The sequence below is a fragment of the Ciona intestinalis genome, chromosome 10 (genome assembly GCF_000224145.3).
Source record: "Ciona intestinalis chromosome 10, KH, whole genome shotgun sequence".
Lineage (NCBI taxonomy): Eukaryota > Metazoa > Chordata > Ascidiacea > Phlebobranchia > Cionidae > Ciona > Ciona intestinalis.
In genome coordinates, this window is record NC_020175.2 from 1,291,300 (window position 1) to 1,303,039 (window position 11,740).

The 11,740-nt window shown below is 36.0% G+C and overlaps 2 protein-coding genes across 2 annotated transcripts in view; one reads left to right on the plus strand and one right to left on the minus strand.

Moving 5' to 3' along the window:
- Window positions 1–461: 461 nt before the first annotated feature.
- Window positions 462–7,974, plus strand: LOC100175453 (C2 calcium-dependent domain-containing protein 6-like). Its single transcript, XM_009861619.3, has 12 exons — window positions 462–615; window positions 785–897; window positions 1,534–1,637; window positions 2,287–2,386; window positions 2,676–2,791; window positions 3,085–3,290; window positions 4,669–4,820; window positions 5,180–5,309; window positions 5,716–5,908; window positions 6,185–6,344; window positions 6,762–6,932; window positions 7,475–7,974. Exons 1-12 carry the CDS (start codon window positions 492–494, stop codon window positions 7,544–7,546), a joined length of 1,641 nt encoding a protein of 546 aa, XP_009859921.2. The 5' UTR covers window positions 462–491; the 3' UTR covers window positions 7,547–7,974.
- Window positions 7,894–11,740, minus strand: part of LOC100177771 (cation channel sperm-associated protein 1-like) — a 12,224-nt gene continuing 8,377 nt past the window's right edge. Inside the window, exons 5-12 of the mRNA XM_002129571.5 lie at window positions 10,581–10,727; window positions 10,156–10,225; window positions 10,054–10,099; window positions 9,799–9,855; window positions 9,462–9,552; window positions 9,186–9,261; window positions 8,862–8,976; window positions 7,894–7,980 (exon numbers count right to left, since the gene is read on the minus strand). Of these exons, the coding sequence (XP_002129607.4) occupies window positions 7,951–7,980; window positions 8,862–8,976; window positions 9,186–9,261; window positions 9,462–9,552; window positions 9,799–9,855; window positions 10,054–10,099; window positions 10,156–10,225; window positions 10,581–10,727 (632 nt within the window). The 3' untranslated portion in view covers window positions 7,894–7,950. The remainder of the gene's footprint in view (window positions 7,981–8,861; window positions 8,977–9,185; window positions 9,262–9,461; window positions 9,553–9,798; window positions 9,856–10,053; window positions 10,100–10,155; window positions 10,226–10,580; window positions 10,728–11,740) is intronic.

Here is an 11,740-nt window from a genome sequence, read left to right on the forward strand (position 1 = left end):
ATTTTAAGTATTGGAAATGGAATGTCTTTATTAAGCCTATATGTAACCGTTTTTAAAATACTATGAAAAATAAAACGTATGGTTTGGGGTCATTATTCACTTAAAACAACATTTGGAAAAATAATAAGAAGCGCATTTTACCGTAAATAAATGCGAGAAACTTAACTGTATGATTACTATAAACTAGACTACAAAAACTGTAACATTAAAACCAATAAAACGCCTGAAAAGTACTCTTAACTATTTAAACCAGCATTTCACTTTTCTATCCACGGTTACCATTTCTTGGGTTGTTGGCGATTTAACCTTACGACCCCCCCGCTAAAGTAGCGCTAGAGGCATAACTAGAATTTATGGGGAGCAAAAAAATTGTAGATTGTGATGCTTCAATATACACTTGGTGACATCATAAAAGTAGATAAAATAAGATTTTATTAAAAAAATAGGATTTAATAGTTATTTCAATAAGATTTATTTGTTAATGCGAAAAAATGGCAACTAAAGGAAAAGAAGCAATCGATTTAAAGGCGGCTGCTGCAGCAAAGTTGGTTCTACAGGAGCTAGACCCTGTTGCTCGGAAAAGAAGGCAAGAATTCAGCAGCGGTTTACCACAGGGTAAATAAACTCATTTTTATTAGCCACCCACAAACTCGTGCGGTAACCCAATCGTAAGCAGGCATCAGGTGTATGACCAACCTTGATATAACGAATATTTCTGTCCTGCCAAGCGAAGATTATAAATAAACTTGTTTATCAACTTTATAGCGCGTATATTATGTTACAGGAGTGATTGGAATTCACGCCAAAACATTGAGAAACTTCAGTAAAACTTTCTTTTTTACTTCCACGTTTGCTGGCTGCACCGAAATCCGGTTGTTTCTACGAATTACAGTTCAGGTACGCAGTTTCGGTGAGTTACAACTACGAGTATAGCCACCCTAGTATTAAGATTTGCGTAACATTGGGCCCGAGGTGCATGGAAACACCCCTTTAAGGTTTATAATTATTCATTTTGGCATGACGATGCAACAACTAGAACCACAAATAAGAAAATACTGAGTTGGAGCAATTTTCAAAAAGGTCAAAGGTCAAACCTTGAAGCCATTATTTCCTCTGGGCTAGAAATAGGCTATTTAACCACTGATGCCAATTTAATCAAATAAACAGTTAATTGTGAAATTTCTTTAGGGGGTTTTCTTTTTTATCATGACCCAATCTTTGGGTCAAACCTGTTTTAAAGCCGACTACATGGGTCGTGTGTTTACGCACATTTTTCCTCTAATTTGAATAAATCACTGTGAGTTACCATATGTTGGGTGCAACACCTACACCTTTTATCGATGGCGTGTTTTAACAACTGCAGTTTTGCTGTTGATTCCCTTTCATCGTTTTTTAAATACCACGATCTTTGGTATCGTTTCCGAAGAAATAAAAGATATTACTGTCTACTAGAGATGTTTAGTAGGTGGGAAAATATAGAATGAATTTACTCGTAAGGTTGCCGTATATATCGAACTCACTAATCTGGTACAGGGCGCAGTTAAATGTTCGAAGATTGTTGAGATACGACGAGACGCCACGAACACGAAGAGTAACAAACTGGTGATGAACCGACAATCTAAACTATGGAGTCGAAGGTAAGGTGCTGGTATATACGTATAGCTCTTTATAAGTTACGTCCAATAAACATAAAAAAGGGTTCACACAAAGTTAGGGCGATTCGGGTCCAGGCGGGCCAGTTTTTGAAGTCATTTCCTCTATCGCTAACGATGCGAGCGACAAAATATCGAGAAAAAGTTTCTATACTCTGCCGATAAATGGCTTAAAAAGTAACGATTTTCGCGTGAACTGTTTATAGCTCTAAATCAAACCGGGAGATCATTTACTGGTAAATATCCAACCTCAACAAAAAATGTTTAAACAGTTCAAAATTACCCTTTTTTATTACACAATTACCGCGTAGAAAATAATAAAATATAACCAAACTGTGTATGGAACATCGGCGCAGATACAACATCACCCATTCTTTCCTGGATTTTTCCTTATTTCCAAATTCCTGCCGAACAGAACAACGGGCGGTTTTACATATAGGTTTGTGAAACCTTTGTCGGCCAAAATCGACCGATAATCGCTGCCTTTACCATCGCCAGCTGTAAATGTATAGCTTTTAACCAGTGTCGTTTAGTTTAGACAGTTCAGCGTTTTTATTTTCCAATTTTGTTGATTAAATTTCTTTACCTGTCGGGCCCATCGGTAAAGTTTTTCTAAATAATCAATACACTGCAGATCCGTGGTACCTGGAGAAAGGATTGGGTCTCCTGGGGTTACGGGACCCAGAGATAGTTTGGCTGGTGGCCACGCAGAGCTGACTCTGGACGAGTTAAAGGTAATGTTACATTACACACTGAATGCTACTTAAATAGTAGAACTGGAAGTTGGAGTTTTGCCACAGATTTTAATAGGACGCATTTAGCACATATTGTACAAATATACTAATCGTGTTTTAAACAAATAAGAATGGTATGCGGTAGTCGTGCAGTATACGTTTTTTTATTTCTATGAATGTTCTTTATTTACTACCAAAAGGGACGAGAAACTAAAATAAAATGATGTCCTATCTTTACCCACCCCACTATATATACAGGGTATTTTTGATTTATAATCTTATGTTTTAGACATTTTCGTTGATTCTTTGCAAAAAATACGACGACCCGCGAAATCTTATCAAACTTGAGTTAATAGAAGTGGATAGCCATTCTGCTGGGTTGAGGAGAGGGAACTTGAACGTCGGGTAAAGTTAAACAGACACAGGTTATATTGGGCGAAACCTGAAGAGATCAACCTCCACTAAGTAATGGTTTCCTAAAAACTCCTAAATATTGTAATCTGTAAAATCGGTATAGGCGAACTTACACCATATGTGTTTCAAAACGATACTTCGAATGATCTTTTAAAAAACATTTAATAGTCAAACTTTTAAGTTTGTGCTGTTAAAATTCTTTAAAAATGTTACTGGTCTATCAAAAATAATTAAAAAGAAACTGCAAGGTAAAAGCGGTCATTCTTCAAGCAATTTTATTCTAGATTCGCCACCTTGCACTTGCACGATATTATAAAAGAAATGTACACGAGCAAAAGTGTGTTTATGATGGTAAAAGATAAGAGGGTTGCAGAACTTGACCTTGAGTACGTATTCCGATATGGAACGCTTGGGTACGGATACTCACACCAACTAAAACATGATACGTCATCTCTATCACATATTATGAGCGAGTCAATGTTTTTTAAAGGTAAATAGCTCTTGTGCTTATATTGACCTCATTTTAGCAATTGCCTGCGAACGAACTTTACGCTGCGATACTCTTTTTATTTTCTAACACGTTTAATGACCATAGCAACATCTAGTAGGGTGTGAGAAGATGGGACACTTTGTCAGACAGGTCTTTTTTAACTTTCTTTTTACGGACACCATTTATTGATAATCAGGAAAAGAATGTTACAGAATCATTCAACAGTATTATCACGATTTTTTAAAAGGCGCGTCAAGGACCATTACTGTTTTTAAATATTAAACATGTGTAGAGTAGAAACATGCAGCAGTATGTTTTGAACAGGTAAAAAATGCGGAATAGTAAGGTGCTAATTTTGAATGCTCGCTTAATCATAGTATAAAAGCCGATAAAATTTTGTAGTGTGCGAGTGTGAACGATTAAACTAGATTATACTAAATTCATATCAAAAACTTGAATACTTCGCACAGTTGGATTTTGTCCTATAAATCTAGTCTTAGTTTTGTGAAAAAAAATGAAATTTAAACACAAGGAAAATAGACCAGTTCGATATGACTTTAATTTGGGATAAAAACAACAACAAAATATAGTTTTTAAGTTATATTTAATACAGTGGGGGAAGATGGGACTATAAGCACATATTACCAAATATAGATATCAATAGAAATTAGTATTATCATTCCTTTATTAATTGGCAACAAATCAAAAAAATATAATAAAATACACAATGAGTTATTTAGCAATTCGCACAAAAGGTGAAATTTTACAAATTCGAAAGTACACAGGGTAGGGGGGACAGTTTAAAATCATTGTTAATTTTAATTAACAGATGAATTTATTATTAGGAATACACGTAAATAACACGACATAACATTGTACACTTTGAAAATCAAGTTTAAACGTTCTTTTCCTTGCCCTACTCGGGCCTACAATACTGCTATAATAAAGTTAACGTGGCAATGGAACTAGCACAGGCGGTTAAAATCGGTAGGTTAACTACAAGTTGCAGAATACTGTTAATGTAAATGTTTCAACTTGGTGTCCCATCTGCCCCCACATTGTAGTTTTGTAGGTATTTATTGCCAAACTTTGAAAGGTTCATATTTAATTCAATAATTTATACTCCAGGGGTTATTCAAATATATTGATAATTTTTAATAAAAAGGAAATATAAGGCGAACATATTGGAAATTTATTTATTTGCACTTTAAGATAATTTATAAGAAGTGGCTTGTGCGACAAACAGTGTAGCAATGCCTAATTTGTAGCAAAAATGTAAACTTTATTAATAGTTATTGTCTATTATGTCATGTATTTTGATTTTGGAAATATTAAGTGTCCCATCTTCCCCTACTGTAATACACTTCCATATATATAGTTCTACCACCACCTGAAAGAAGAGACGATGAAGGATTCCTTGAACCTTTAGATCTTCCACAACCCGAGTTCATTCCTTTTAAAAAAGAAGAAGGTGATGACGAACGAGAAAAGAAAGAAATTCCATCTTCATCTAGTTTACTATACATGAAGGTTAAACTACCATAGGCTACTAGTTCTTGAATGAATGAAACTTATAAACCATCGCATTGGGTATAGCATTATAAATTATAACTCGAGACTTGTGTTTCATACACCTCCTATATCCGTTTACGAGTAACCACGTATGTAACTTCATATTTTTTAAAGAATAAACGCGCCTTATTGATGGGGAGTAAAGGGAATCTGACAACTCTGTCCTAAATTTCAGTTTCTTTTTATTAGTGATGTCCCGGTAACATCCTGTCCTTCTGTACATGTTTTACATAGTTGTCGTAGGTGGGGAGGACCAAACCTGTATTCCAAGAATCACATGCATTATTAAGTTTACTCAAAAATGTATTAAATTGCAGGTTGACACTTCAAACGTTACCCGCCTCATTCAAACACGGAAGCGTCTTTCACGCATGCGCAATGAGTATTTAGAGCTCACAACCCGACATGATAGGACGAGATATCTACAATCGGTTGTGGCGAGATTGGGTAGGATTAATTATTACGTGGTGGATTAACTATTACTCCAACCCAAGTCAATACCGATTAAATTTCCAGCCATACAGAAAAAGAATCACTCACAAAGTAACTTCGTAGTATAACTTGTAAGCTGGCCCAAGGTGTATGGAACATCAGAGTATCCTATATGTGGATTACTACTATACATGTATAACAACATTAATTCCGCTTAGTTTAAATCAAACATCACAATCCATATGCATAGTACGATAGTCTGCATAAGTTTTTAAAATTGAATAACAATGAAGCTGTGGTTTTAGTTGTTAAACCGCAATGTTTGAGATAAATACAGCAATCGTGTCATACATATGATGAGCTGTCATGTTTGTATTGAAACTGACCAGAAAATCTGTTTTGTTGTGAAATGCTACCCAAGGAGCCCGAGCATCTGGTGTTGACACCACCAACGACGATGACGCCGATGACGACGACCCTGACGATGGCTCACCACGCCAACTAGCGGGCATGCCACTCGATGCTAGGCGGCAGAGTGAAGCTGTCAAAGCTGTTATTGGAAATTTATCGCCTTTACTGTTGATGGCTGCAGGTTTACAAGAACGTGGTTCAAGGTAGATAGATATGACATCTGTATGTAATGAGAGAATTTAGCAGCAAACCAAATTAGGCTATTGGTGTAAATCGGGTAACAACATGTATATAGTAGAGCTTATATAGAGCATCGTCATCTGTACGTGGGAGCACGGTACATTATCATGAGTTTATTCTGTATATGCACGAAGTCTAAAGCACGCCATTGGATACTTGAAAAATACTTGATTATCTATATACTAATCAAATCGTGTCAGTCGCTTTTGGTCTTCAGAAACTTCTGTATAAACTAATAGATCCGGAGTAGTAAGGCGACGAGCTGCTGATACCGCGCTAGAAGACTCCGACAACGATTCAAACGGAGAATTAAACTCTGAATCGGGGAGTCGGCCTGGTACGAGTGAATCACAGAAAAGACCGGAAGAACCGACAGAACAGAACTCTGAAACCAAACCGGTAGGCTTATAATGGTCTTCGGCTCCTTTAGTTATTATTACATCCTTTAGCCAAGAGTCAGGTTCAAGTCTCGATGCTGCTATACCATTGTGGACGTGTGTGGAGGATAAGACACCAACTGCTCCAATGGTTTGTCAGCCACGCAAAAAATAATAAAAGTAAAAAAATCACCCACAAAGTTACATATATATATTTTTTAACTAGCAATTTAATTAAGCGTACACTGTCTATGAAAGTTAACATAGATCTTATATCGATAGAAGTCTTTGCTCTGCCACGCGAGGATAAAGCAAGTTACATTTATTCCATAATCTCTGTATTTTCGTTGTTTTTATTAATTTAATCTTATCGTACCCGATTACATTTATAAAATTTATGTTTTGTGGCAAAACGTTAAGAATTTAGTCTTCTCTTCAGGAAGGTAAGAAGGGATTGATGAAATTACTTCGAAGAAAAGTCCTTGTTCCGATGAGGTTAAAAAAGATGATGGACCCCGCTAATAAACCTGCTCCTAAAACACTAAATGTTGGACAGAATGAGGAACAAGCTTCTTCAGATGCTTCAACAGCAGCTACTGCAGCTCCGCAGGTTAGCTATAGTATAAATGTCGGAAAAGATGTGACAACTTTTCATTCTATTATCTTGTCTTATTTGGGATTTTTTTATAGTAAACAAAAAACATACAAAGAATTATAAAACCGTATTCTTACGACCTATATATAGACCGTTGTTAATTGTTTATAACACGATCAGGATATTTGTATGATATGTGCTAAAGGTGCCCCATCTTCCCCCGCCCTATTAAACATGTGCCAAATCTGGCATTTATCCCAACTGCCCTGCCATGTCTACATGACCTCACCCATAAAAAGGTCCATATATCCCAGCTCCTGTTTCTCAACTCCCTTGTATATACCGTGTATGACCTAATTAACAAAATGAGAGTTGGTTCGCTTTCACGCTTACAAAAGTTTAAAAATAATTAACCGTTACCAGGTTAACTGTAAAAAGAGAGTAAAAGAGAGTGTCTCATGTTTCATACACTAGCTATACCAGCACGTTATAACCACTATCGTTTCGCCAGTAATCATATAGCATTAATTTCTATCTTTAACACAACACGTTTCTAGTTGCTGAGTTTGCTACAGAAAGTCAACAGAGTATCAGCGTCAGATGATGAAAGCAAAAGTGATCAGGAATAAAATATTCAATGCCGAATGTGTTTTTATATACAAACCTGTAGTACGAAAGCTGTTTCGAAAGTCGCTATACATGCTGGTGTATATACATTTGCAACTTAATATTTGAGCAGTTAAGGGGATTGCTATGTAGTCGCTGTGGCTAAATTGTCAGTCGCTTGCCCTGTAGCCGACGGGTACCGGATGTTTGATTCGATAATAATGTAGAACGATATTTAAAATAAAATCCGTATCTTTAAGTTTTTGAATAATATCGCAGACGTGCGACATTATAAAACAGCGCCATTATCGGTCAATTTAGGGTTAGGCTTACTGTTATACAATATAGCCTACTAATACAGAAAGGATGGCAACTCTGTAAAACATCGTGTATATTCCACATATATGTGTATATGTATTGTGATCTTCTACCGTCGTTCGATGACGTCATCAGTATTCTGAAAATTTACATTTTTAATATGATATATACTAGTGACGTTTTAAGATATAGAAGCCCCCCCCCCCCCCCCCCGCAAGACCTGTATGAGCCCCCCTTCTTTATCACTACATCTGGTGACCCGTAAAATAATTCAACTCAAACTATCAAACTGTTACATATAGGTCTCACTATTTGCGCAAATAGACGTGTTTAAAGGGGGGGGTTCTAATTAGTGTTCTAATTTAATTTACCATTTTTTTGCGCCTACGAAAAAAAAATGGCTTAAACTCCTCCCCTTCTACTGTAAAAACCCCCGCTTTACAAACTTATTTAAATGTTTAAATTACCAACGTTGTCATGTTATTGGGTTACGACGGCGAAGCTTATTTTGCGACGTAACAACAATTTATATGTGGTTAATTTTCTATCGGGTATTATAGTGGCCCCCCCCGCTGCGGGGTTTCGCGGGGTCGATGACACGTGGGCCCCCCGCTGCGGGGTTGGCGGGGTCGATGACACGTGGGCCCCCCGCTGCGGGGTTCGCGAGGTCGATGACACGCCACTGATATATACAACAAGAACAGTTAGAACATACGCTTGTAAATCTGGGGGTACTAGATTCGAGACTCGACGCCGCTACCATTGTGGACGTGTGGTCACTACAATGGGTTGTCCAAATTGACAGCCATATGTAAAATGAAACAAACACACACAAGGTTGAATACGTGCTGGTAACTCATAACCAGGCACAAGGTGTATGAAACAGAACACCGTGTTATAAAGACTGGCGTTTTCTGAATTTAATCATATTTACAGAGGCAAGTGTGTTAACCACTCTGCCATGGCAGCAGGTAATTACTATATGCTACAACAATTCAAATACTTATAAGCGAAACTCACGTCCACCACCATGTCTATAATGCGGTCATGACACGAGATCAGGTTATGTGCTTGATGACTTTGTTTTTCAAGAGCTGGTAGGATTCGGTAGTACCATGTTACTAAGTTGTTTTCCCTACAATTGTAAAATAACGACTAAGTGACTCTTTGGGTGCAACTTGGGAACCTTTTACCTGTATACGGCTAAGAAAACATAGTTTTAATGTTGTCCATTAGTTAATGTTTCCGACTATACATTACCCACACAGTTACATACGTGGCAATTCGTAAGCTTATATAGTCCTAATTATTCCATCTTAGTTTTGGCTACTATTGTAAACTTACTCATCTGAGGTGTTCATAAAAGTGAAAAGTTCTTTTTCCACGTCAAAATATTCGTCGTCGCTCAGAGAATCTTCGTCTACAATACAACTCTTTGTAATTTGTAAACTAAATATTCTTGTTTACTATCAAATGGGTGATAAACGAGAATGAAACTATGGACCATCTTACCCCAACCTACTATGTTATAATCTATTCTATTTCATTCTACTTTATTCTAAGTATAATTTAGTTGCGGATTAACAAAAAGTTTAATAACTGCTTTGTTTTCTCACCAACCTCGGAAAAACAGTTCGTTCCTAATTGCTGCCAAGTTATCGTCGGAAAGATCGTCAGAATTATTTTCTTCCTTTCCGTTCTGTTCGTTCTTCTAAAAGACAAAAAATAAAACACAATAAATGAATGAAGTTGTTTTATACACCCCTTACCCATACTCACGAGTTTGCACATATCTCTTTTGAATAACTATTAATTAGTTTATTCCATTTTGACCGCAGTTATTGGAGCCAGCCGTATATATTGTAATATATAGAGAAATAATCTTGTAACGTAAAACTACACGACTGATTTCTGTTGATTTAAATTTCTGATATCTTTAGACTGTTTTATTTCCCACCTGCCGTTTTTCTTTTTCAAGTCGTTCCTTCTCTTCGGCTTTTCGAATCATTTTGTCCTATAGATACAAGAATATATTGATGTTATGTACAAAAGGCGTAACAGGCACAGTGTTTATAACTAATTCCATTTACATTATATAGACCTATATACACCTTAGTTTGCTATATGGTTTTACTACATAGGAAAAAGCATATACTAAAGTGAATTCCCAAACGCCTAATATAATCACATTGTCCAGTCTCGAACCACTTACCCGCAGCGTAAGTTGAAAATTATCCACCAATACAGCGATAAAAAGACTGCAAGTAAAAGTGTTATTTAACTTTACAAGTGGATATTTTGAATTCTTACTTACTTAAGAAACACGAAGTATTCGATGATGATGTAGAAAAGTAGGAAGAAAAACATTTGGACGTCAAAATATCCTGGTATAAGATGGACAGTGTTTATTTATTAATCAGACCAGCCTGCATATTCACTAATGGATTGTTAAAATTTTCAACTGTATATAGAAAAAACAACCACCCCCAAAAAATACATACGCGGTAACTCGTACAAGCGGGCGTAGTAACATGTAAGATATATGGAACAGAAAACCCACATAAAACGCTTTGTTGCAAATTTTGTATATACTTGTCCAGCAGCGCAAAGATATATAATTAGCTTTCATTCACTTAAAAACACATACCTATAAGAAATATCCCAGTGTATATGAACTTTTAAAAACTTGTCAATATGTAACTTTTATTTATTAACTATTTCATAATTTAGCCCACCAACCTAACTTGTCAGTAACTCCAGTAAATATCTCAAACCAATCATCTAAAGTCAGTAGCTGGATCAAAGTAAACGAGGCTTTTCCAAAATCTCCGAAGTGTTTTGCATCGATGGACACGAAGAGACCTCGTCCAACCACCGCAAATATAACTGTGCGTAAGTATGTATAAGTCTTTTTTGCGTTTCCAGTGCGTAGTAACTATTAGCGCCACCCGAATTTCGTCTTACTTCACAGAACAATAATATCCCATAGAAGTTAATTAGTTATATGCATAGCAAATATCTTTCAATGACCAACGACTTGAAAATAATAAAACACGGAAACCACAAAAGGCACATGCGCAATAGCGTCTGATCCAGATTTAGCGGTCGTAACTTCAAATATATTACTATAGTACAATGGGGGAAGATAGGACACTTATTAAACACATTTTGCCAAATATTTCCAAAATCAAAATAGATGACGGTTTTCGAATTAGTACTTTTAATAAAACACAACAACAACAATTTAATAAAATATAATAAAACACACGAGGAGTTATTTAGCGATCCGCATAACAGGTGAAATTTTACAAATTCGAAAACGCACAGGAATACAGGATAAGATGGGATAGTTTGAAATTATTGTTAATTTTGATTAATAAGTGTATTTATAAATGGGAATATACGTAAATAATACTGTACGCGTTGAAAATTAAGTCTAAACAATCTTTTTCTTGCCCTTCTGGCCTACTGCTATAGTTTTTACCAAAGTTAGTATAGACCAAGTTAGGAAACGGATTGTAAAACAACGAGTCTTGTTATCCATTGTCTCGCGTCTATGACGTCATAGTCGCCACCATTACGGAGCCCACGGCATAGCATTTTATCATTGCTGGGTGCTGTTTTTCGTTTAAATATTGCGATTTTTTAAAAACCAAGCACTTCTGCGCGTAAAAATAGCTTTCTACTAATGTTATATCTTATCAAAATAATAAACCTCACAAAAATAATCAACTTTTATTGAACACTCAATCGATTAAAGAGAAAAAAAAACAGAAAATATTAAGTTTACTAACCAAAAACATAAAAGAACATGTCTAAAATATAAAAATACAAAACAAAAACGCATAACATTACCATAAACTGGTGTATCTAGCTGCAGTTTTGCATGTAAGTTGCCG

What these genes read in the sequence shown, in the direction of transcription:
- LOC100175453 (XM_009861619.3), top strand. Translation starts at nt 492, where the DNA reads ATGGCAACTAAAGGAAAAGAAGCAATCGATTTAAAGGCGGCTGCTGCA. An exon ending in CTAGTTTACTATACATGAAG is followed by an intron (nt 4,821 to 5,179) that starts GTTAAACTACCA and finishes ATTAAATTGCAG; the next exon opens with GTTGACACTTCAAACGTTAC. An exon ending in ATCGGTTGTGGCGAGATTGG is followed by an intron (nt 5,310 to 5,715) that starts GTAGGATTAATT and finishes ATGCTACCCAAG; the next exon opens with GAGCCCGAGCATCTGGTGTT.